Source organism: Meriones unguiculatus, chromosome 19 (assembly GCF_030254825.1).
Source record: "Meriones unguiculatus strain TT.TT164.6M chromosome 19, Bangor_MerUng_6.1, whole genome shotgun sequence".
NCBI classification, from domain to species: Eukaryota; Metazoa; Chordata; class Mammalia; order Rodentia; family Muridae; genus Meriones; species Meriones unguiculatus.
This window is the reverse complement of record NC_083366.1, coordinates 50558556-50584980: the sequence shown is the minus strand read 5'-3', so window position 1 is coordinate 50584980 and position 26425 is coordinate 50558556. Positions and strand designations below refer to the sequence as shown.

The window sequence follows — 26425 nt, the reverse complement described above, 5'->3', positions numbered from 1 at the left end:
AATTTTTCTAAGTACCAGTATTGTTGTGAACATTGCCCCAACACTGATGGTTCTGTATTTTAATCAGAGTGCATAGCTATTCAATTTTCAGTTTTCATATTACTCAAAAATGCTCAGGAGATGCTTGAAAACTTTCAGGGGAGGTAATAAGCTCTGTGTGATTTGATTGATCTTCTTTTCCTAGTTTAGAAGCCTAGCTTTTAGGCTTCTAAAATGGGAAGGGACTGTAGTCATTCACTCCTCTACCTCCATTGCATATATTAGAAAACTAAAGCTCCAAGCAGTCCTGAGGCCTCAAAACAGTTCAGACTCGTGATCACCTCTGTGTTTAGTGTGCGTGTTAATGTAGGCATCTCAGTGTCATTGAGACCTAGAACTAGCTGGCCTAGAACTCACAGGGATTCTCTGTCCTCACTTACTGGTATCTGTATTTGTATTCGTACTCTTACCATGCATTTCTCTGTGGTGACCAAAAATAAAATTTCTAAAAAATATAGAAAACACAATGAAAAGATTTAAGTTTCAAAAAAATGGGGATATGGGGGTTTTAATCTGTAGCCTCACATGGGAAAGGCTCTATATAGGATACCCAGGGCCATTTAAGAAAAATCAATCTATAGGATGATGGGTGGGGGCAGAAGGATTAGGGAGATACAGTTCAAAGGATACACAGTAGCAGATATATAGTGCCATAGCATCTCATGAACGGTGTGAGGACTGTAGTTGGTAAGAGTGAAAGGTATCCAAGAACAAATGAATAGATTATAGCTATATCTGGATATGACTGTATGACTTCATTGGTGTCATAAAACAGCAGTTTTACTGTATACCTGTATATATGTGTATGTATATACAGGTATACTAATGTATACATTATACATTACATTATACTAATACATCACCTAGCTTAAATATGTATCATAAAATTAATCAATTGGGGAAAAATGACTTCTTTTATCACTCAGATGTAAACCAGTGCTAGCATTTGGTTTCTGTAACTTAGCAAATTTCATCAGACCCTGGCTGCTAAAATCCTGGGCTGTTTCTAAGTTTCATTATTTTAAACTCGGACATGATGAAAAATTATTGTAGTGATTACCACAGAATTATAGACTAGTAGTGCCTTCTCCTTAGAAGGTACTAAAGTTTCCTGGTTAACCACTGAAGAGATTCCCTGGGGTTTTATTGACTTCATAAACAAATATTGTATTTGCTTTTGTGGCTAAAAATGCTTGTAGCTCCTCTGTCAGCAAATGCACCTTTTTGTGTGTGTATTTTAAATTTCTTCAAATGAACGTTTGTACTCACACAGTGTGTAGATACTCTGTCAGTGCACATTACACATATACACACTTTACAGGGTACACACAGCAGCCCTATGAGGTCATACTAGGTTTACAGATAGAGAAAACTGTCACAGGGAGGTAAGGAACTGTCCCAAAGCCTTTAACCAATCTGATGTTAGAGCCTCAGCCCTTAACTGCACCCACCATTCTATCTCCATTGTAACAACTGCTCATTGTCAAGTTCTTGTGTACCTGTTGATGGCTCCTTAGCTATGGCTTTTCCTATTTTTCTGATTCTATTCTTGCTTTGTAGACCAGGCTGGCCTTGAACTCAGAGATCTGCCTACCACTGCCTCCTAAGTGCTGGAATTAAAGGCATGTGCCACCATGCCTGACAAAGTACATTTTCTTGATTATGGTTTCTGGGGTGAAAATTAATGTGAGTGTTTTATGTTTCTATTTATATGCTGCATATATTATATTTTCTCACAAATATATACTAAAAAAATACTATGTCTTATTAGAAATTAAGTCTAAGTATTTGTCTACTTACATTCATGATTCTTTTTCAAAGTTATTTCTTACTCACCAAAAACATAAAAACAGATGTGTGTTGGCTTATACCTGTAATGCAAGCACTTGAGAAGCTGAGGCAGGAAGATTGCCATGAGTTCGAGCCAGCCTGTCTGGGCTACAGAGTAAGACCCTGTCTCACAAAAAATGTTTCATTAAGAATAGAAAAAGAAATGAACATGCTTATCATTTAAATCACCAGTATTAAAACTGGCTGTGAAATCTGAAGTCTGGAACAAAATGAAGATAAATGGAAGGTTAAGAAAACAACATTTTAATTTTTTAACTCACCCAATAAAAGCTGGTTGTGCCACAATATTTTTAAAGTATATCTATAAAGCAATAAATCAAGCAGTGAGAGAAATAAACAGCACACAAGAAATGAAACAATGAAAAAGAGCATTAAATATAGCCTGCTTCTTTAGGGGCCAGGCAAGATAGCTAGTAAAGGTACTTGCTACCAAGTGTGACAACTGTCTTAGAGTTCCTATTGCTGTGATGAAACACCATGCCAAAAACAAGGTGGGGAGGAAATGGTTTATTGGTTTACACTTCCACATCATAGTCTATCATTGAAGAAAGTCAGGGCAGTAACTCAAACAAGTCAGGAACCTGGAGGCAGGAGCCGATGCAGGGGCCATGAAGGAGTGCTGTTCACTGGCTTGTGCCTCAAGTCTTGCCCAGCTGGCTTTCTTATATTGTCCACTGGCCAAGAGGTTGCACCACTTCTTATGGGCTGAGCCCTCCCACATAAGTCATTAATCAAGACATTACCCTGCAGACTTACCTACAGGCCAACCGTATGACATCAGTTTCTCAAGCACAGTTCTTTCTCCTTGGGTAATTCTAGCTTGTATCAAGTTGACATAGAGCTAGCCAGCAAAATGACCTATATTCAATCCCTGGGATACACATGGTTGGAAGGAGAAACACAACTCCAGCAAATTGACCTCTGACCTTTATACATACATTTACATGCTTGTGCTCCCATGCACACATACACAAAATAAATAAATGTGACTTAAAGTTTCTGTAATGCAAAGAGAAGCTGGGTGTATAATGGTATATAGATATAATCCTGTATTTGTGATGAAGAGGAATTAGACCATCAAGCATCCAAGCTGATTCTTGGCCACATAGCAAGTTGAAGGCCAGCCTGGACTGCATGAGATTCTCTCCCACACCCTTCCTCACCCCCATATCCAAAAGGCCACCCGGGTATTGTATCTCATTCCTGTAATCCCAGCACTGTTCTGGGAGACTGAGACAAGAGAACTAAGTTGGAGGCTAGCCTGTACTACACAGCAGGACCCCTTATCCAAAACATTTTTGTTGTGGTGGTTGTTTGGGTTTTGGTTTGTTTGTTTGTTTGTTTTGTTTTTTTCCAATACAAGGTTTCTGGTTTATCTGTGTGTAGCTCTAGCTGTTTTGTAACTCATTCTGTAAACCAGGCTGGCCTTGAACTCACAGAGCTTGACCTGCCTCTGCCTCCCGAGTGCTGGGATTAAAGGCATACACCACCCATGCCCAACTCAAAAACATTTTCATTTCAAAGAAAAGATAAGCCATAAACCAGTAAAAAGTATTTGTATGATACTTACTTGTAATCTGTGTCTATAAGGAATTCTTACAGTTCAAAAATAAGGCAAATAATTTAATTGTAAAAATAGTGGGAAACAGGTTAGCAGTTACTTCAGCAAAGATGCTATCCCCATGGCTATTAAATATACAAAGAGATTCTCAACATCATTAGTCATAAAAGACATATAAACTGAAAACATGGGCATCACTGTGTATGTAGTGATGTGATTTAGGCTACAAGGACTTCTCCTGGTGATGCTGAATAAGGATATGAGGCTAGTGGACTCTCCTGCCTCAGTGTGAAATGTGATGACACAGTTGCTCTATTCATAACTACTTCTTTTTTGATAGAATAAATCTGAAAGGATTTTTTTTAAATTCATTGACGTATTATTAGCAAATGAGAACTATGTGTTATATCAAGCAAATCTATGGTTGTGGCTGACCCTACTGATAATGGCCACAACACTGGAAACATTAGGAAAGGCACTAACTTGTATATTGGTCAACAGCATGCACACATACACACAATAAAAACAGCAATAACAAGAAAGAAGCTACCAGTATGCAGTAGCACATGAATGACTCCCACACCTTACACCAAGTCACAGGAGCGAAAAACAAAGGTCTATTGGATATAGGATCCCATAGGTGTGACGTCCCAGAACAGGGGAAAGGGACAGAGAGCAGATTGTTGGCTATGAGGATGACAGAGGAAAAGATTGCCCACAGAGGCTACAAGGGGATTTGGGGATAATAAATATTTTCTCTGCTGAAATTGTTGGTGGCTACATAATTTACATATTTGTAAAACAATGATAACACACTACAAGTGAGTTGCGTGTCTTATGCATAGTATAACACAACTTTAATTTAAATGTCCTCAACAATTAGAAATACTAAGCTAGACAGGTAGTGCACCTGTAATCCCTGTAATTCCTGCACTCAAGAGGCTGAGGCATGAGAGCGTTAAGTTCTAGGCCACACTGGGCTATGTAGCAAGCCTCTGGCTCAAACGCACACATGCAAATTTGAATTTAAAATCAAATAGTCATTTTTTAAATGCTTTTTTTTTTCTCTCTCTCTCTCAATCTCAACTAGGCAACATTTCATACTCCATTCAGCCACCTCGGCCAGAGCCCAGAAGCATGCTCCTCTTACACCTTTCCAAAGATGATGGGCTCAGCAAAGGTAACTTAGAAAAACTTAAAATGTTGTATGTGTTGCCAAGCCAATCCTGTACTCCGTCTTCTTTCCCTTGGGCAAAGCTTCAAGGATGATTGTGTGTTCTGCAACATGAAGGAACCAGGCCAGGGGGTAATCTGATATAAGGGCAGGGACAGGAAATTTTCTCTGTACCTCCTAATGCAGGGACAGTTCCTGACAGCTGGTGGCCTAGAGCTGGAACACAAGACCTTGTCCTCCACAGTTATGTGGCGCCTCTCCAGGTGTGATCAGTTCAGGACTGACAAGCAATATCTGTAGGCCTAGATTTTTTCACGAAACCTACTTTACGTGTCTTAAACACTTCTAACTCCCTTCCAACCCCCAGACCTTAAGTAGATTAGTAGGGAAAAGGTCTATAGACCTCTTTATCTACTTCCTGCTGATTAGGGTTGATGGGTCTTTAGGAGATTACCAAACTCAGTCATCAGGATACCAGCAGTCCAGTCCATAGGCCAACACCAAGCAGCAACACCAATCAGTATTCTTCAGAAGATCAGGACAAGTGAGCAAATACTGCAGTTGGGTTGCCCTGAGTAGTTCTCTGGAACATTTCTCTCTGTGAAGTCAAGCTTTGAAGGACAAAGCTCAGCACAAGGATGTTGATCCAAAAATTGATGTGTCACTGTTAGTGGGCTTCAGTATATCTCCTTTCTTCAGAGTCCACCCATGGATGTTCTCAGCTACCCAAAGTCATGCCCCTCACATGAGAAAGCTCACAGCAAAGCATCACGTGTCCTCTCACAAGCCAGCCTCCAGCAAAACATCACATAACTCAACTGTGTCTTCAAAGAAACTAGAAACTTACACTTCAAACATTCACAGAGGTGACATGGTGGCATCTCCTTTTTGGGGCCATATGAGTACCAGCAGTCACCAGCTCTTAACAGCCCCATCAAGTCATAGTCACTGATGACTCGTAGTCACAGTTGTGTTTTACAAGCTGTTCTGTTGTGCATTGAGACTCCTAAGGTGGCCCACTGGCCACTCAGATCTAGCTCTTTATTTGTGCAAACCTAGTTGTCTGTCCTCTGTGGAGTGACTCCAAGGACATCAAGACAGGACTGGAGATGGGGGTCAGAGGCAAGGGCTTAGCAGGCATTGCTCACCATCTCAGTATGGTGGTAGAGGCTGCTTGATGACTTAGATTCCTTTTTATAAATGTCTTACATGTATACACATACATAGAGAGATAGATAGATAGATAGATAGATAGATAGATAGATAGATAGATAGATAGATAGATAGATAGATAGTGTGTGTGTGTGTATACATCCACTTCTTTAACCTCATTGTGCTGTCATCAACCTAATCCAGTGGTCATCACAGAGGCTTGAATAGAGACTGTGTTAGTTAAGCTTTGAAGAGTCGAACAAAACAAGCTCTTCATACTTAAAGCATTTGCAATTTGTTCATGTTTTCAGAGGAAAAAATACAACTATAGAAAGAACATTTGTTCATTGTCCTTGATTTTAATAGAACTGCAATATAAGCCACCCCTGAGTCCCTTCGTTCACATAGAAGTAATTTGAGTACCTATGCAGATGAAGAAGCTCAACTGTTAGATATCAAGTAAGGGAACGGAATTTTGAATGCTTCAAAAGGTTGGCCCTATGAATACAACGTTTCTGTCCCACCCCACTTTGCTATCATTTATAGTGTTTAATGGGGCTCGGGCCATGTTTGCCCTGGCCTTCCCATTCTTGCCACTTCAGTGTAGACCCTTACAGAAGCAGCTGCCCTTCTAGTCCCTCAGGAGGCAGAAGCAGTTACGGCGTCAGCTGTTTGCAGACCCTTGCCCAGTGAAGCCATCAGCCTCCTCGTTCTTGTGAAAGACAGGCAACCTCAGGAGCCTTGAGTCCTGCTGCGTCTCCTGAAAGCGGGCTGTTCTGAAGTCAACTGAAGGTTTATTGAGCTAAGGTCACATCTTGCTTTACATTGCAGGCAGCTGAGATGCTTCTCTTTGGGAAGAAGCTCACAGCAAGAGAGGCTTGGGCTCAAGGCCTTGTCACTGAAGTTTTTCCTGAAAGCACTTTTGAGGAAGAAGTCTGGAGCAGGCTGAAAACATATGCAAAGCTCCCGCCAAACGTTAGTACTTGGATTTTACCTATGGGGACCATGGAAACCATTTCCCAAGGGGAGAATGTGCCTTAGAGGACACATCCTAAAAAGACAAGATATATCTTTAGTTGGCTTTAAGCACAACATCTGGATTTTGTATTAAAAGGTACTATAATGTTGGGAATTGTGATTTAGACAAACAATAGTCATTTTGTTTCTGTGCTACAAAGGCAAAGGGGAGATCCTTTATGGGGATGACCCCAGGAGATGACAGTAGACACTCAGCTCTCTTACTCTGGAATTCAGGTGGGAGGCGAGGAGGCTGACTATATTTAGGAGATCCTCATTATAGCACTCCATTTGTGTATGCGGCAGCTGGCGGCTGATAGCTCTGACATTCTTGCTGATGCTTTTGCAGCCCTATAGGACTGTTTAGAATGTACAATAGCAGACCTGTCTCCCACACATACTAGAGTTATCTCTGTATACATTAAAGGTGTGTTATGTTTCACACGTCTTAGTAAAATCTAACAGGATCCATTCATTACAGTGGAGGACAAGAATAGACTAATCCCATTTCCTGTTGGACTAATGTAACTCTTGGTTTTGTTCCATCAGGCCATGAGAATTTCCAAAGAGCTAATCAGAAAAAATGAGAAAGAAAAGCTCCATGCAGTTAACGATGAAGAGTGCACTACCCTAAAAGCAAGATGGCTATCAGAAGAATGCATCAATGCAATCATGAGCTTTGTATCCAGAAAAGCAAAGCTGTAAAGACCCACCACAGCAGCTAGACTTCTCAGAGGAACAATGTGCTGTGAGTTCCAGTTTGGGATACTTGTATGACAGAAACTGCACTGTGCCTTTCCCTTGATTAACAGCAATATCAATGAGAATGCTTCACAGCACTGACAAATAAAAAACTTTCATAAATCGAGCCTTAAGAATTTACATGAGTTTTTGACAATAGCGTCTTATATCTCTTGACATGAATGGATGCTGCCATGAACCCTTGGACAGTGTACTTGGGACCTGATGAGGAAAATGTTTCCAGCCTTACATGCTGAGATCACATTTCAGACACCACGATAACAGTTTATCATCCCCAGGTGTGACTAAGAAAATTGGGCCAAACATCTTAGGATCATCAAGTTGAGATATTCTGTGAGTTGTGTTTTCTTTTTCCAACTAGCTGGCAAAGGAGCAGAACAAATAATCTCAGTTGCCATTTTTCAGGGTTTCTGTTGCTGTGAAGAGACACCGTGACCACAGCAATGCTTATAAAGGAAAGCATTCACTGGTGCTCACTTACAGTTCAGTGGTTTAGTCCATTATCATCATGGTAGGAAGCACGGTGGTGCGCAGGCAGACATGGTGCTACAGAGGTAGCTGAGAGGTCTACATATGGATCAGCAGGCAGCAGGAAGAGAGAAAACACGAATCTTCAAAGCCCTTCCCCAGTGATGCACTTCTGCCAACAAGACCGCACCTACTCTAAAAAGGCCACACCTCCTAATCGTGCTAGTTCCTGGTGAGCTGGCATTCAAATCTCTGAGCCAGTGGGGGCTATTCTTGTTAAAACTACCACCTTTCCCCCAACATACACCAAAATTTACTCAAGAGGCAAGGAGGGGACAGTGGATCATTTCACTGGGAAAGCAGTGTTGCTCATTGTTTAGTGTGGTGGTTGTGAGGCACCTGCAAGCTGCCCTAACCTTCCGACTTTCCATTTTGATTAATGCCATCCATGTTGCTTGTCGAGGTGTCTGTGTTGGGGGGTTACACTGGACAATTGAGTGAAGAAAGAGAACCACCAAGGGATAAATTCAGGCTTCTCAGTAACAGTGGGATCAGCCACTGAATGACTGAACCCTGACAGCTTCCTAGGAGCTCTTTTTATTGGTACACAAAAGGGGCACCCTTAGCAAGTCAATTTCCACCTACCTAAAGCTCTTACCTGGTCTTGGGGCTACCTTGAAAGATCCATCACCCATGAAGTTCTCAGACGTGACAGACTTCGTGGTTTGCCAGGCCTGTCTCCTGACCAAGACTTGCAAAGGTTCTGAGAAACCTTCAAAGGAATAACCCCAAAAATCTCAAATAACAATCATCAACAAAAGACTGTTTCAAAGCTTAAGAGCCATCACTCCAGATTTCTGCCAGATATAATTCTGCTAAAATTCCGTAACATCAAGGTCTTTGCTGAGCTGGTTAATGCCCACAAAATTGGCATAGGTTATTTTGCTTATTAAAATATTGCTATTTTTTTTCTTTCTTTTAACAACTAGTTTCCTGGTAGTTAACATGTGAAAACCTGCAAGTATTTTAAGTCTTAATTCTTCATTCCAACAATCTTAGCCTGAGGTGTTCAGTTTTATGGAAATGTGAACAGAAATAACCATTAATGTTTATTGATAATTAGTAGTGCCTGGTACCCATCACATTTTATCCCTTGAAAATTATGCCAGAGCGTAAAGATGAGATTGAGACTACTGTTTTCACAGGTTAAGATCCTAAGACAGAGAATGGAGCTTTTCTAGAGTGAAATGCCTATAAAATTTCAAAAAATCCAGTTACAAAGCCAGGAAAAGCCCAGTCCCACCACATCCAGGAAGCCAACTACTACCCAAAACTCCTATTTCCTATGAGGATTTAGCACCAGAGTACCTTGCTGGGTCCAGGCTAAGGGAGGTCGCAAGGGTCACTCCACACAACAGAGCTCACGAAAGAGATTTATTAGGGCAGGGGAGCAAATTTATTAGAGCAGGCCTCTCAGTATGGGAATATGAGAGAGGCGAGAGAGAGAGACAGACAGACAGACGACAGATCAGGAGACAGAAGAGAAGGACCTGGGATGGTGGGGACCTTTCAGTGGGTTGGCAACTAGTGATTAGGCAGCTTCTGGCGCTCAGTCCCTGAGGGCAGGCTGGGAAGCAGCTGATTTCTGACATTCGCTACAGCCAAAATCTCTGTACAAAATATGGAAAGAAACGATATGAGAATCTTTAAATTAGGAGTAGATCACGAGAGGCTGGAAAGATAGCTCAGTAGTAAGAGCACAGGCTAGTTTTCCAAAGGATCCAGGTTTGGTTCCCAGCACCCACAGTGCCTCACAACCTTTCTATAATTATAGTTCCAGGAGATCAAATGTACTCTTTTTGCTTCTATGGGCACCAGGAACACATGTAGTACACTGCTAGGCTATCTCCGCTGACAAAATTAAGCCAATTCAAGCCAAAAGAAAAGAAAAGGACAGGTGTATTTGGGAATGGGCTCCTGGTCAAGCTCAGCCTCAGGGGACAAGACCAGAGAAAGTCACGGGCAGACCATGACAGGAAAGATTTTCAGATTGTAGGTAAAGGAAAATGATGTGTCTGTCACAGGCTCAGCTTGTGCCCAGGTATGGTTATCTCAGGTGGCGCTTGGAGGGGCTGATGACTTCAGGTGAGAGGGCTTGGGACAACTGTCAGGAATGCAGGGCTTGGCTTTTTGGAGCCTTTATCTGGGATTTTGGAGCTTTCTGAGCTGGTGGGGTTGGAGAGGGAGAGAGGAATGACATTTACTGACCATGTTGGGAAGGTGGGAGGGGGAGGAGGGACAGGGGACCCCAGCTATACATCCTACCTCCTTGGGTGTATGGGCACAGATTCACGTCTGGATACTTCCTGTTGAAAAGGGATGGCAATGGGTTGGGGAGTAGAGAGTTGGTGGGTCTGAGGTTTGGGTGAAGAAGCATTTGACTGACTGTTACCCATGAGACCTCATGAATATGTCCTAGAGAAGGCAGAGGAGGCAAGGGGTAAAAAGAAAAAAATGGGCAAGTGAGAATGAGGGGTCTTATTACTGGAGTGAGCCATTAGGACAGGGGAGACTGCCACCAGTCCAGGGGGAGGCACCCTGGTTTGACCATCCATTCTGGAGAAATGAGAGTAGGAAGGTCCCAGTTGTTGGACAGACTACTCATCTTGGGTAGGTGCCCTCTTGAGCCTGGAGACATGGTGCCAGCACTGGTGTCCTAGGAGCTTGGTGGCTGAAGGAGTGGTGAGGATGACAGGGTAGAGTTGTTTCCACAGAGACTCTAGAAACTTGGGAGATAACTGCTTGAGGAATACTCAGTCCCCTGGGGAGAGCCGGGCACTCAGGAGCAATTGGCATGGGAGCAGGCAGCATGCGAGCAGAGAAGGGACCATAAGGAACAGCCTTCATATGGGACTTCAAACATACCTGTAGGAGATGCAGGGTAGCTCAGAGTAGGGTGAGGGCAATGGGGAGAAGGGAAGGCCAAGATAAACCTGAGCTCAGAGACTTGGTGAGCCTCTGTTTGATGAGTCTGTTCGCTCTCAGCCTTTCCCGAGGATTGTGGGTGGTAGGGGATGTGGAGTTTCCAGGATGTGTTGACAGCTTCAGACAGGAGCTCAATGACCCAGGAGGTAAAGGCTGGACTGTTGTCTGTTTGGATGGTCTGTGGCAAGCTGAACGGAGGAGCGAGCACCTGAGCCACCCCATCTGCCATCTCCATGGAGGTGGGAAATGCCTCCATCCAATCTGTGAAAGTGTCAGCAGGGGGTAAGAGAGAGTGGGTGAAGTCAATCTTCCAGTCCTCTCCGACTTGTCATCCTTGGAGCTGGTGCACAGGCTGACGTACCTGGAGTGCCCCCTGTGGGTTGGTCTTGGCACAGGTCTGACAGGAAGCATGGACCTGTAAAATGTGGGCTCAGGGCACTGTGGGGTTCAAAAGGGGCTCTGTGGGGCTCTGCTGGATAAGTTGAAATTGGTCATCCCGGATACTGAATTTATTTGCACTATGATGATAGACTCCCTTTTGATTTCAGGTCTTCACATAGCCCTCAGGGCAGATTACAGGCAGAAAAGCCCCACCCTACTAAGAATCTTAGACCAGCAGTGACCTTCAATTGTACTTGGAGACCTCCTCCTCCCCCAGTAGAATAATTAAGTACTCTATTTTCCTTCTCATGAGAGGATCAAAACAATATCCCTGACTCTCTGACCCCAGGTAATCAAACACACTCACTCTCGAAATCCCTCCCTCTGCCCAGGGTTTATATTGCCCTTGATTTCACATGATTAAAGGTAGGAGCTTTCTCACTTCAAGAACATCTGAGATTCATCCTTTATCCTCTGCCAGGTTGCATCTCACTGACCCTGCCCTCCAGGCTGCTGGGCCTGGGCCAGTACAGCCCCCAAATGCCGAGAAGCAGCTTTTCCTGGCTGGGAAATGCAGCATTGCTGCCACCTCTCTTGAGTAGGAGATGCTTGTCTCAAAGGCAGAACTCTATTCTGGTACGCGCTGTGGCGGCTGTGGTGTGGCCAGATAAACAGACATGTGTCAAAGAAAACAAATAACAACAACAACAAAAGGTCTCTCTGTCCAGGTAAAGGACTCCCTGTAGTTTAAAGTGAGAGTGAGAAGAAAATCCCAAAACTGAGAAAGAGAGAATGTTCCAAACTAAAAGGTGTCTCAGTGGAAGAGCACTGGCTGCTCTTCCAGAGGATCAAGGTTCAATTCCCAGCAGCCATATGACAGCTCAGACAATCTGTAACCTCAGTTTCAGGGCATTCAAGCAGTCACACATGTGGTGAACAGACATTCAAGTAGTCTAAACATCCATACACATTTTTAAAAAAAATGAATCTTTTTTAAAAAGAAAGAACTCTCCTTAATTCTGTGCTTGAACCTTCAAGTCTCAGGTTCATGAACAGGACAAATGCAAACAAATGTAGCAAAGGCTTGGAAAATCAAAGTGAGATCATCACTACCACTCACAGGAAATCAAGAATGAGCTTGATTGAATCAAACCTGGTTGGTTACTTGCTAAAACAATCCTCCAAATGATTGTAACAAGACCCAAAGGCCATGCAATGTTATAGTCACATTGTCCAAGACATGGTCCAAAATCATATACCATACATACGAAAACTATGAAAGTCTGACCATTCTCAATGAAAACGACAAGGTATGTCAATCCCAAGATAACTGAGACATTGGAATTGTCACACAGACCAAAGCAGATTTTCTAGCTGTTCCAGAAGGCCAGGAAAAACACATGTGAAATTTCAGCCAAGTAGAAATTTTGTAAAGTTTTATGAAGCATAAGTGGAAAAAATGATGAAGTATAATTCTAACAAACACACACACAGCCATGATATACTTAGGTGTGATGGTTCTTCCTGTTTTTCAACATGACTATAGTAGGAGTTAACCTAAACCCAAGCTGCTGGTTATAACTGTGAGAGGTTTTTTTTTTTTTTTTTCTTGATTGGATCATTCAGGATGATCATTCCTGACCCACCCTAAATCTGGGCCATACCTTTTGGTAGCAGCTTGTTTAAAGGACTTGGAAGGAGGAAGTTCTTGCTATTTGCTTGTTTGTCCTCTCTTGCTGGCAAGTTCACCCCTTCACTGGTAGTAGACCCTACTTCATCAGGATTGGCAGTGTATACTGAAGACCATGTGACATGCTCAGTCTCCTGTCCTAACAGTGTAACAGTCTGGCGTGCTGTATTTGATTGTCTGTCTCCTATGAGCAAGCCCAAATGTTGCTATGTAACCTTGCCTCCAGAATTATCCCTGACTGGCTAAATAAAAGGCATCCATACCTGAGCAGTACAGAAGTGAAAGGCAGAGCTAAGGTTCTAGGGCTTTGAGGACAGAAGGATCACAGTAAGGAGAGAGACCGGTAGAGGGGAAGAACCACGTGTGCCGGGAGGAGGAGCTCTGAGGATTGGCATGGAGAGAGGCAGCTCAGATGGAAAGCGTCGCAAGTATTTATGGGGATATTGGGTGGGAAGTAGCCCAGATAGGAATGATTAGAGCAAATGGCATGAGATGTGGGGCTAAGAGGAAACAAGGTAGATTGGGGGTGTTATCCGCCTAGCCCCAGGTGAAACAAGTCGTATTTAAATACAGCAGGTGTCTGTCTTTTATTGATTTGATAGTGGATTAATAATAACGGCCGTAATAATTGTGAGCTTTTAATAATAAACATTATTAGAGATTTTTATTTTCTGCAACATAACAGCTATTGGATTCTTGAACTTTCTGTCGGGAGACAACCATTGTTGAAATAGATGTACTACAATCTGTAAGCCACCCTAGTAAGTTCATTCATTGATATGATAGACAGAGTCATCCTATCAATCGTGTTGTTCTATGAACCCGGACTAATACTATGCTTCCATATAGCTTCCTCAAACATCTCTATTGCTGCTTATCCCTCCTCTGCCCTACCCTCCCGTCCCCACCATCCAAGCCTTCCCTGTATTCGTCCCCTTTCTCTTATCATACAGTTTTTAGGGTTCTGAAAGTGAAGGCCGATTCCTTACAGGGTGGATATTTTAAATTTTTAACAGAATAGAGTGGTCTTCAGTTTTAGAAGGAGTTCTTCTTTAGAAGGAGTTTCTTCTTCAGAAGAAAGTTGCAAGCTTTCTTTTGAAATGTGGTTAAATTTTTTTCCTTAAAATCTGAAATTACTGGCTGCTGTCACTAGGTGGCAGTAGAAGGACTAGGTGACTTGTGACTGACTTTGGAAGGGAGATAAATTACTGACTCTGAAGAACGGTGAGTGTGGGGGTTTTCTTCTTGGCTTCAGATACATCAAAGCACCACAATAGATATTACTGATGGAGAGTAGTGGAACTGATTTTACAGCCTACTGTTAGCTGAATATGTGGGCAGGAATTGGTCTGAGGACAGATATTGGAGGAGCAGGAGAGATTGTCAGACCCCAAGTGTAGTTGTTCCCCCGAACAGCCTTTTCTTGGCATTCAGGAAGGGCAGTTTGAAGGCTGGCTGACGTCTGTGTGTTTCCACAGCTCCAGTATCTCTAGCCCTTGGGCACTAATTAGGATTCACTTCTTTCTATTCATGCTGCTGGCTATACCAAGCTCTTTTCCCCCAACTTTTCACTTGTGACTCAAAAAATCATATGAAAAGCAAATAGTTGTCCCTAGAAATCCACAGGGAAGTGATACAGAAGCCATGGATACCAAATGTGCTCACTCAAATCCCTTATAGAAAATGGCACGGCGTTTGCATTGAACTTACCCATATCACCTGATGTATTTTAAATAGTCCATGCATTGGCTATAAAAGCATTAAAAATATATAGATAGATACAACAGGAAGAGGCCAGTGGGGATAGAAGGACATGGAGGAGACAGGACCCATAAGGAGACCAACAAAGCTAAAAATTCTGAGCACAGGGGTCCTGTAGAGACTGATGTACTAAACAAAGACCACACATGGAGAAGACCTAGATGCCCTGCACAGATGTAGCTGACAGGCAGCCCATGTGGATCTCCGAGTTAGTGAGGCAGGGGCTGCCTCTGTCATGAACTCGGCTGTTGCCTACTCTTTGATCACTTGCCCTCAGTGATGATGCCTTACCAGGCCACAGAGAAAGAGGATCCAGGCAGTCCTGATGAGACTTGATAAGCTATGGGCAGATGTCATAGAACTCCTTCTTTCAGTGGACTAGAGGAAGAGAAGGGGGAGAGAGGATGGGAGGGTGGGACTGAGAGGAATTAAGGGAAGGGACTTCAATCGGGATTATATAATAAATAAATTGTAAATATATATATATGTATATATATATATATATATATATAGAGAGAGAGAGAGAGAGAGAGAGAGAGATACCATGCAAATACTCAGTAAACTATATTGGTTAGGAACTGATAAACAGGAAAATATGGATATTTTTAGTACAGGTTCAGTTTTGATTTTGCCGATATTTTTGATCAATAATTGGTTGGATCCACAAATTTGGAACCATGAGGTGGAAATGGTTTTTACTTGCTGTACTTGGAAATGACACACCAACAGCCAGTTAATGGTGTTTCTAGGGCACAGAAGGATGAATAATAGACTAGCAGTCTAAGCCCATTCTAGTCCTGGGATGCCACTGTTTATAAACACAGAAATTGCAATAGCCCCTCCCCAGTCCTCATAGTGAGCATCCCTGGGGAGAAGCAGTTCCCATCTGAGCCTCAGATCACACCAGGCAGCTTTGGGTTGGAGAAGCTGCCTCACCTGTTCCTTTCTCTGTTTCCCCTTACTGCTCTGACTTCCTCAGCACCTTTGCCACCAGTGACATCACATTAACTAGTGAGTTTGTGACATTGGGTCTACCTTCTAGTCTTCCCTGAGACCCAGTCTGGCTGTGCAGCATCATTTCTCTAGGACTTCGCACACAGTAGGAGCTCAGTTTATCCCTTGATTTTCATTGTTTTTGTTTTGTTCCCATTGTTTTTCAAGATTGGAAGTTTTCTGAAGGCCTAGTGTTTTCATGACCATTTCACAGTTTACTGAGCTAGTCCTGGCTCTCTGAGTGGCCAGTGGTCAGTCTTTAAGAAATCCTTGACACTTCAAGACCTTTCAAGGCTTTGCTTGAACTTTTTTATTCTGCTGTAGCTCCAGCGACTCAGGCTGCCACCTCCATACATCCATGATAAATACATATTTTATCTTTTACCTACATGCATCTGAAGACAACCAGCTGTTCTTCGACTTTCAGAATTCCTCAAATGATGTCTCAAGGGACTTTGTGTATCTTTGTGGTCCCAGAAGACACAGCGGGAGAGATTTACCCCAAAGATCAGCCAGTGTGCTGAGAAAGAAGCTTGCCAAGTTAGGTTTGTGACCTGCTATGGTCACTGATGGGCTTTTTCTTCACTTCCTGAAATGGAACCTTTTTTTTTTTTCTCCTAAACAGAAGGTTTACTCAGACTTACCTTCTCTCTCCTGCTCCTGAAAACTGTGTCATTATGGCTGTGACATTTGTCCCAAGAGCAACAACCCTATCCCAGGTGAAGTGAGGCAATAAATAGATGTTTTTACCCAGATGTCGAATGTTGAAATATAATGGCTGGGTATTTAACAGCAATATGTTGAGCAGGGCCCAGTGGAATTACTTCTCTCAATAGTAACAACCAAGTGGAGTTTCATCATTTATTGGTTAACCCCTCACCCTTTTCAGTTTTCCCAAGCAGGCCAAATGATTGCATGAAATGGAATAGTGATTTTTTTTTTTTTCTGAGACCTTGTCAGGAGTATGCCTTACCAGAAACAGTCTCGTTTCTTTTCAAAATGTCAGAATTTTTTGAAAAACAATGAATGCATAGGCTGTATGTGGGTGCTATTGGCCACACCCACAGTTTACATAGCTGTCCCAATTTCCTTTGACAGTTGGACATTGGCAAACATTGGCTCTTTTATCATTAATTTAATAATATTAACCCTCAGATAACACCTATATGGTAATATGTATGTGTAAAGGCTACAGAATGGCTATAAAGAATTAAAGAAGTCTCAAAGTTCAAAGAAAGCTCTGAAGAAGCAGGACAAAGGGCTGACACAGATGACTACGGACCCTGAGGCTCCTAAGTGCCATATAAGTGCTGGTGAACTCAAAGGAAGTGTGGCAGAAGTCACACAGAGCTGTGTTGCAATGATAGCCAACCTGCAGAAGCACAGGATTGGTTGGAACTGGACAGAAAGGCTGAGCGACAGCAGGATGAGCAAAGGGCAAGTCCAGCTGGCATTGTCAAGCACTGAGGACCATGCTTAGCTGTAGCCAGGAAGCAGTCTGCTTCTCTTCTACTCTCTCCATCTCTCCCTTCCTCCGTCCCTCCCTCTTCCCCACCCGTGTGTGTGTGTGTGTGTGTGTGTGTGTGTGTGTGTGTGTTTCCCATTGTAGCAATCAAAAGTACTAGGGAGATGTGGAGATAAAACAGTGACATTAAGAAGACAAAGCTACCTGTCACTTAAGAGTTCCCTGACCTCTTAGGGACGTCCCTTTAAGGTAGTCAGATCATTGACTGTGCCATAGAAAAGAATTTCAGGATAAGCCAGAGTGAGACAAAGTTACTGGGTTAAATATTTAGACAGGAAGTTACACAGGGAAAGGACATTCCTGAAGCAGGAGGGTGGTCTCCTTGAAGTATTCGTGCTCACAAGTCTTCCTAAGGCTGCATCTGAACCTGTGGCTTCCTGAGTTACCATCAAGACTTTAAAATGAGAGAAACTCTTAAGTTCAAGAAAAGTTTTAAAGGTCAGCTTAAAATATGTGAGCTTGTTTACTTATTCTTTGCCATAAAGAATTTTCTATTGTAAATTACATTAAGGTGGTCATATGAAGTATTTTGTATAGATTGAGGGATCAGAGAAGATCGCTGATAGGATAAAACTCTAGCCACAGACATTTTAGCCCTAAGTAAACATATTTCATTTGGTTTTATTTGTTTGTTTGCTTGGTTGGTTTTGGTGTTTGTTTGTGTTTGATTGGTTGGTTGATTTTTTTGAGACACAGTTTTTCTGTTTAACAGCCTTGGCTGTCCTGAAACTCTCTTGGAAGACCAGGCTGACCTCAGACTCACAGAAATCCACCTACCTCTGTCTCCCAAGCACTAGGACTAAACGTATGCACCAGCACACCAGCTCATTTGTTATTTTTAACATCCTTGTTTGAGGCATCATTAGGAAAGCACACGTTATAGACAGCATTAGCTTACCCAGTTTTGTTGAATTCCTTGATTCTCAGTCAGCAGAAAATACAATCAGATCCCAGTGCGAGGAGATTTCTTCCCCTTCTTCTGTCCCCTGTATCCCCCTATCTTTCTATGTGCTTCAAGGGAAGTTAAAAAGTAACTGTTGACCAACCATGGGTAGATCTGGCATGATGAGCCTTCCGAAGGCTTCTAGGACTCACCTGACAGGTATTTATTTCACCAGGATCAGATTAACTGCTGTTCAAGCAGGGTGCCTACATGGGACAAATGTGAGCACTGTTGAGAGTCTGAACAGCGGAAATGTTGCCCAGAGAAAGGGGTTGAACTATGGGACTTTGAACACAAATAGGTAACTGCCTACCAAGACAAAAGAAATGCGCAATGGTTAATATTCTCCACAGGGCTAAAACAAGAGTCAAAACTAGACTTTGCATTTGTGTGTGTGTGTGTGTGTGTGTGTGTGTGTGTGTGTGTGTGCATGTATTTCGAGACAGAGATTCTGCATAGCCCAGCCTGTCCTGGAACTTGTTCAGTAGGCCAGGCTGGCCTGAAACTCAGAGATCCACCTGCCTCTAACTCCCACATGCTGAGATTAAAGGCACACACCGCAACCTGGCTTGGGCCATGGAAATATTAGCATTACATGAAAAGAGACAGTCATCAATCACCAGTAACACAAGGACATGAATGTACAAGTTATCTGCCAAAGCTTTGAATGTTTTGAGTGAGAAATCTTGAACACCTTTAAAACAAAGGTTAAAATAGAAAACATCACTCTAGGCATAAAAGCTAAGAATGAGAACAAAACAGGAACTTTAGAAAGTAATATAACAGAACATAATATCCAATATAAAAGACAGAAACCGAAGCAAATAACTCACTGGATAAATACCACAGAGCATATGATAGCGTATCCTCACCAGATGTGCCATAGTGCAGTGGCAGAGCAAGTGTGTTTAAGTACCAGCACCAGTCTGTAAGGAATAATATAATTGATGCAGACCTCTCCAGTTTGGCCAAAGGTTAAACTACAGGTTTTTAAAAGGTAAGTAAACTCCAAACAGGATAACTGTAAACAAATGTATATCTAGATACAGCATCACAAAATTACTGAAGAGCGAAAGTAAATGAGATCTCTTGAAAACAGCCAGAGAAAAACAGCATGTGCTCATGTCTTAGTTATTTTTTTTTTAAATTGCTAGGACAATGAATTTACAAAAGATTCAACTTGAGGCTCCACGTTTCTAGAGTGTTATAATTCGTGAGCATCATTGCCAGGTGCATGGCAACAGGCAGGCAGGCATGGCAATGGAGCAGTAGCTGAGAGCTTACATCTTGAGAAACAAGCACGAGGCAGAGACTGGGAATGGCATGAGCTTCTGAAACCTACAAGTCATACCTCCTCAAAGAAAGCCACACCTCCTAATATTTGTGTCTTAGTCAGGGTTCCCTTGCTATGAAGAGACACCGTGACTATGGCAACTCTTATAAAGGGAAGTATTTAATTGGGGCTGCCTTACAGGTTCAGAGGTTTAGTCCATTGTCATCATGGCTAGGAACATGGGGGCATGCAGGGCAGACATGGTTCTGGAGAAGATGCTGGGGGTTCTACATCTGGATCCACAGATATCAGGAAGAGAGCTCTGGCTTTGGCATGGGCTTTTGAAACCACAAAGCCCACCAAAACCATACTTCCTAAGCATTTCAAATAGTGCAATTCCCTGGTGACCAAATCTATGAGCTTATGGAGGCCATTTTTATTTAATCCACCACACTTTCCTAAACAGGTCTACCTTTGAAGATCAAACATTCAAATACATGAGCTTATGAGGGCCTTGTTTTCTAAAAACACCACAGCCTAATACAGGATTTTGAAGTTGAGTGACTACAGAGTTCTCATCAGAAAGCGTGAGCGCCATGAGGAAGTGGAACCAGATTTTAAACTTCTAATGAACAAAATGAATTATGCACTCAGAATCCTGCAAGATAAAGGCTCACTTCCATGAAGGAAAACTAAAAATCCATGACCAGTGGACCTACTTCAGAGAAAAGCCACACAGGTCCTTAATGCCAGAGGATAATGATTTGGAGAAAAGCTTGAACTTCGTAGAAAAAGGAGCAACAGTAAGTGTTCTTTTGAGTTCTCACATCCATTTGTTGATTGAGAGCATGATTATAAAGTCCTGAAAGTACTGCGTTGCCTGATGGAATATGCAGTGTAATGGACAAAGTGACTAAAACATAAAGTGGAGAAATTAAGAGACCAACGAAATAGGACTTTTGGACATTCCAGTGGAAATGGTAAAAGTCTCATACTAAATTACCTTTGAAATGTTCAGTTTACTGCCTTGGGTTGGCTTTTTAATATCCCCCCGAAGCCAGTGTGTTAGAGTCTTGTCAGCAAGGCATCACCAGTTGGGTCCTTAGGTCATGATGGGTATGCCCTTGAAGGGGGCTGTGGGATGCTGTTCTTCTCCCTTCCTTTCTTCCCTCTCCCCATTTCCCATTCCAGCCACCCTACCTACAAAAAGTGAGCACTCACTCACCAAATTCTCCAGCTATGAGGCATCATCCATGTAGAGGCCCAATCCAATAAGGCTGCCTGATTTTGGACTTAAATCTCCAGAACTATGAACCCAAGGAAAGCTCTATTTCATTTTGGTTAAGTTGCCTGTGTCTGGTGAGTCACTGTAGTACTGTGAATAAATTGTAATTAATAAATAAAATTTTAAAATTAATTTTTTTTTTAAAAAAAAAGGAGGAAGCATGGCTTCTGCAAGCAGTTACTATCTATCCCAGCACATTGATACATCACCAGCGACCATGGTTGGCAGCAATTGATGTTACAGTATAGAGAGATAATAGATTACTTATCCAGAAAATTCTGATTTAATTATTGGCATCTAGCATCTTGCCACATCCCACAAGAGATCTAATTCCTCTAATGCCCGGGGCTCTCATCCAACTGGCACCCTGAGTCACGTCCTCATCCTTGCTTGGCTTACCTCTGAATGTTCCTATTATGTCTTGGAACCAAGATCTAACAAGACCTTCTTAACCTTTGATAATCTCTAGCTGTTGTTTTAGAACAGTTCAGTGGGCAAGTTGTTGTCAGAACCAAGTTCCCATCAGGAGAGGTCATCTGATGTTAACTGGCGTACTGACTTAACACATAGTAACAAACAAAGGAGTAGCCACCTGTTCCATTCCCATGATCCTGAGACAAACGAGAGTGAATCACAGAGCTTTCTTTTCCTGATTCCGGGGAAATGTGTGTCACAGATAAAGTGAAAGTAAAAACTTGCAATAGCAAAGCCAAAAATGCAAATGCCTTGCGATTCTTCACCAATATCCCCACAGGGCCTTTGCCATATGGGAACCCAACTCCTTGGGCCTTGCCATAGGGAGAGCTGTCTGCATTACACTCCTGCACCTTTTCCAGAAGAGGCTTGGGCACTCCCAGCTTTTGGTATATTTCCTATTTACTTCTTTTGAAACAAAGTCTCTCTCTACAGTTCAGGCTGCTCTGGAACCTGCAGGCATTCTTCCTGCTGTTGCCTCTCAAGTGGAGACGTTAAAATGTCTGACCGACATTTCCTCCAGAAGAAATTTGTGACTGTGAGGGTGATCTGGCTGTGACATCTGTCACGCCATGTTTGCAGGGTTGATTCACTTGATCTGGCTGGCTAGAAAGGTGTTCCCCTCCTCAGGCCGTCCCCATCCCCAACGCACATATGTTCTTCCCTAAATTACAGGCTCAGTAGTGTTGGCATATTTTTTATGCTATTTGATTGGGGCTCTTATACCTCTACCTCCCTTCCAGCCCTTACCCTGCTGTTCAGAGTCATTGGGTTCCTTGGTGCAAGTTCAGTCTTAGTTGTCAGGATATATCAAACTTCTCGTCAAATCATAGGAACAGTAGGAAGAAGGAGGGGATACCTTCTTTCTGTCACTCATCCCTCCCTGAGCTCTGGTGTTTATACCCTCTCAGACTCCCCCAGAATTAAACCATCTGCACCTGGCAAAGATCATGCCCCTCTCAGAGCCCACATGAGGCAAGTAGTCTGCTTCTGTGGACAGTCTGAAGCAGCTCCATATCCCACACCTGGGATTAAAACAAAAACGTGTTTACGTAGCATAACTTTTAAAGAAACCAAAACACCCACTAAACAGTAGATTAGGAAAACTTCCCTGAAGAGGAGGACCACAACCTGCCATCAAGCCAGGAAGGAATATACTGTCTTAGTACCTAGCATCAGGGACAAAAAAAAGGGGAAAAACGACATAGATCACCTTAGTTTATCTACTATTTCTCTTTCAAAAGACTCTTTTCTAAGTATGATCTTGAATGTAGTAATTATCTAACAGGAAGAAACCTTATCTTGCTCAGCTCCTATTATTTGGAATGTGTGGTACAGTACATTTTGATACCAGACACAGGTAACTTTAGAATTCTACAGTCTAAGATTTTTAAGGCAGACCAATAATTCATACTACCAATAATTCACAATAATTACCCTATATTACTGGGTATTACCAAGCCAAGTTTGCTAGGAAGGATGGGCTTTACCTTGCAAAGAAGAAAATAAAATTTCCTCTAGAGAGAGAACACCCTCCTACCTCCATTCTTGACCACTCTTGTCCACATCTCTGGGCTCTGATATCTACTTCCAGCCTGCTTTCAAAAGACTTCCGTATGATGTGCTGAGCCAAATTAAAAATCATTTTCCTTATCAACTGTGGTGAGGGAGGAAGCCCTTAGTTAATGTGTTTTTGATATAGGCACAAGGTCCCTGATGGCTCAGACCTTTGGGAATGGCAAAGCCTTCCCCAGGTCAAGTTCAGGAAACTGGCAAAGACTTCCTCTGATCCTAGTACTGTTAATTCCAAAGATGGGAGGAGAAAGACCACTGACCCAAATCATCATGGCCAAATTAATTAAAGCAGCAATTAATTAAAGGAAGCTTTGTACACAGGCTGCCGCCTCCTAAGGTGGGGTTTGAGATGTCAGTGTTGGATGTGAGGAAGACAAGGCTTTTATAGCTCAGGGGTAAGGGGAGGTCTAGTGGGGGGTGTGGTGGTCAAAGTAGGTAGTGTTACAGGAGCAGAAGATAAGCGTGCATGTTAGTCCTGACCAACTCTTGAAACATGGTTGCAGGGTGCGCATAACAAGGTAGTCATAACCGCAGGTAGTTATAACCACAAGTAGTCATAGGTGGTCATATAACCTTTTGAAACAAAGGTAGGGTTGCAAAATGGTTATAAATAGCTTTTTGGAAAAAAAAGACATGATTTCCATCCTTGGAACAGGCAGCACAGAACGATCTGTAGTTAAGGTTACAGGTCTGGCATAGCCCAACACTTGAGAAACTAATTTAATCATATACAGGAATGAACCTAGTTTGTCTTTACTATTAGATGGCTTTAAAGCCTAAGAGGGAGGAAAGGCAGGTTCTTCAGTATTCAAAGTTTACAAAAGATCAAACCAGTAAGTACAGAAACTGTTAACCAGGGTTTCCTCTTCCTGGGTTTCTGAAGCCTGGGGCTTCTCCCCTACAGAGCCCTCCTACTGAGGTTAGCTAAATCTGCTTCTTTGTTTAGCTGTGTACCTGTAAGCCCTCCTCCTTATTCAGCTGTAAACAATCACTCTGCCTCCTCTACTTAGACGTATGAAGTCAACACCCTGAGTTGCTGGTGATGCTCTTTCTCAGAGTGAGCACACAGGAGGACTTGCCCCAACCCAACCCCAGCTTTCCTCACATCTGTCTGTTGTAAGACCTGGGGTCTCACAGCTCAGGAGTTCAATCGCGCCCTTCCCAGAAACTCCCCCAGACCAAGACTCGTTGCAAAAGCAAGAGGTTTATTAACCATTGTACAACGGGGTCACCCCTGCTGGTCAGCAAAGAGTGGCACCGGGAGACAAAGGCCTTTAGGTTTTTAAAAGAAAAATTGCGGGAAATTTGAAGTTTTAGTTTTGGCAATTTAGGATTGGATGAGGAAGCTATAAAGTAAGATAATTGGTTAGTCTTAGGTGCTCAAGCTTGGCCAGTCCTGCCAAGTGTGGATGCAGCTGCAATTGAAGGTGGGGTGGTTAGCTCATCCTTGAAGATTAGGGGCTACAGACTTTTGGCTGGAGGTCAAAAGCTACTCAGAAGAAGTCTAGGTTCGTTACTAAGAAACACTATCTCAAGGTCAAGGGTCTGGTCCTTCTTTTGCTGAGTGAAGGTCATTGCTTGCTTGCCTTTTTTTTATATCTGTCCTCACAGATAGGGTCACATTCCTTCACTCTCTGGAAAGGTACTAAGAGGCTTTAGCTTAACCTGGACCTAAAACTCAAAACTATAGGCTTTAGAAGACATATAGGTTACAAAATTAGTCTAACCCTTTCAATCCAGCCTGCTCAAACTTGCATCCTGTGCCTGTGGGCTCCATGTACTCAGCCAGGACACTGTGACTCACTTGTGAGAGTGTGCTGTGTGGCTAAGATCTTTTTGAGGCTAGAAGGGATGAGGAGGACAAGGAGTGCTCAGCTGTACCTGTCTTATAGTTTCTTTTGACTTTAAGTTTTTCGAGAGGAAGTCTCATGTAGCCTAGGCTGACCTTGAACTCTGTCCTTCTTCCTCTCTCCCTCAAGGGCTGATGTTACAGATGTGTGGAACATCTGGCTGTATGGAAGGGGATGCAGTAAGAAGCTGCCAACATGCCCACTCCACTATTAGTTGGAAGGATTTTATTATGTGTAAGAGAGAGAAAGTATCGAGTTATCTAAAAGAGTACAGAGCTTAGCCCTCCCATATCAACCATCAATGAATCAAGGCAGTTCTTCAACTGAGGGTCCTTCTTCCCAGGTGACTTTAGGTTGTATCAGGTTGACAAGAAAAACTCACCAGAACACGATCGAGGAATAAACCTAACCAAGGGAATGAGAGGCTCTACAACAAAATCTTTAGGACACTGAGAAAAGAAACCAAAGAAGATAGTATGATGAAAGGACTTTCCATGTTCCTGGATGGACAGAATTAATATCATGAAAATTGTAAGTGCTAGTTTTTCAAACACTACTTTATTTGGGGGTTTCTAAAGCCTATACCTCCCTTCCAACCCCTCCCCCAGCCCCAGGTACGAGAAACAGAAGGTTAGAAGAAAAAGGGGACATAGACCTCTTTACTTCTTCTGGCTGGGAAGGGTCGTAGGATTCTCTCTGGGGCAATACCATTCTCAGTCATCAGGATATCCAGAAGTCCAGATAACCAGCAAACTAGTAAACCAACAAACAAGCAAATGAGCAAAATGTGAACAAAACGCCAGCAGATACCAGCAAACACAGGCAAACAATCCTCCATAGCAGTCTTCTGTAGACCTCCTCCAAGCCACTGCACCTTCTCCCTCTGGGCTATTATATTTATATCCTCTCAAAGTCCTCAGAATTCAACTAACTCCAGCTGGCAAAGACCACAATTCTGCATGAGGCAATTATCAGCTGTGGACAAAGTAAAACCTCACACACACTTGGGATTATAACAAAAACCATGTTTATACAATAGAATTGAGTTTTTAAGGAAACTAAAACTTCCATTACAGGAAATAGCGACATGGCAAAAGTAACTTACAAATTCAATGAAGTTACCATCAAAATTCCAATGTTAGCTTCAATGAAGTAGAACACGCACACAAGAATTTACATGGAAATACACAGGACCATGAATAGCCAAAGTGATCCTAAGCATACAGAACATTGCTTTGTTAGCCCATTATGTAACCTCAAGTCATATAGACAGTGTTTCAGTAACAAAGATAGCCTGGTGCTGGCCTAAAAACAAACATATGCCTCAATGGAACTGCCTAGAGGGCCCAGAAATAACCGGCCATAGCAATGCCCATCAAATTTTTACAAGGTATCAAAAACACACACTGGAGGTAGAAGGTAAGTCCCTATTGCTGAAGACTCCAGGCACTTCAGAAACGGACACAGAGGCTCCTGTGCTGGAACTGAGCTGAATCACCCTCTCTGAGGACTAGCATAGTCCATACTACTTATCAAGGAAGCTTCGATTTGCAACAGATGGAGATCACTACCAAATACCATAACCAATCAATAAGCAGAGTTATGAAGCCCAGTCCCAATCTACACAATCTACACAATACCCCCACACCAAGTTGGGTCACACTGA

General features: G+C 42.6%; 2 protein-coding genes and 1 long non-coding RNA gene across 8 annotated transcripts in view; 2 read left to right on the top strand and 1 right to left on the bottom strand.

Annotated features, from left to right (window-relative positions):
- Window positions 1–7662, top strand: part of Eci2 (enoyl-CoA delta isomerase 2) — a 30757-nt gene extending 23095 nt beyond the window's left edge. For all 3 annotated transcript variants that reach the window (XM_021652072.2, XM_021652070.2, XM_021652071.2), the window contains exons 8-10: window positions 4542–4631; window positions 6609–6752; window positions 7344–7662. In XM_021652072.2, coding sequence (XP_021507747.1) covers window positions 4542–4631; window positions 6609–6752; window positions 7344–7499 — 390 coding nt within the window. In that variant the 3' untranslated portion in view covers window positions 7500–7662. The remainder of the gene's footprint in view (window positions 1–4541; window positions 4632–6608; window positions 6753–7343) is intronic.
- A 1793-nt stretch (window positions 7663–9455) lies between these two features.
- On the bottom strand, window positions 9456–18561 carry LOC132649255 (uncharacterized). Of its 4 annotated transcripts, XR_009587691.1 has the most exons (5): window positions 18258–18447; window positions 15133–15219; window positions 11371–11424; window positions 10350–11270; window positions 9456–10250 (listed from the first exon to the last, which is right to left on the bottom strand). It is a non-coding gene; the product is annotated as an uncharacterized LOC132649255 (long non-coding RNA). The 4 variants fall into 4 exon arrangements; XR_009587692.1 differs by lacking the exon at window positions 18258–18447 and adding an exon at window positions 18455–18561 and having other exon boundaries at window positions 10350–11424; XR_009587690.1 differs by having other exon boundaries at window positions 10350–11424.
- Window positions 18562–20219: 1658 nt separating this feature from the next.
- Window positions 20220–26425, top strand: part of LOC110557581 (enoyl-CoA delta isomerase 3, peroxisomal-like) — a 35361-nt gene continuing 29155 nt past the window's right edge. The window contains 1 exon segment of the mRNA XM_060372525.1: window positions 20220–20378. Coding sequence (XP_060228508.1) covers window positions 20220–20378 — 159 coding nt within the window.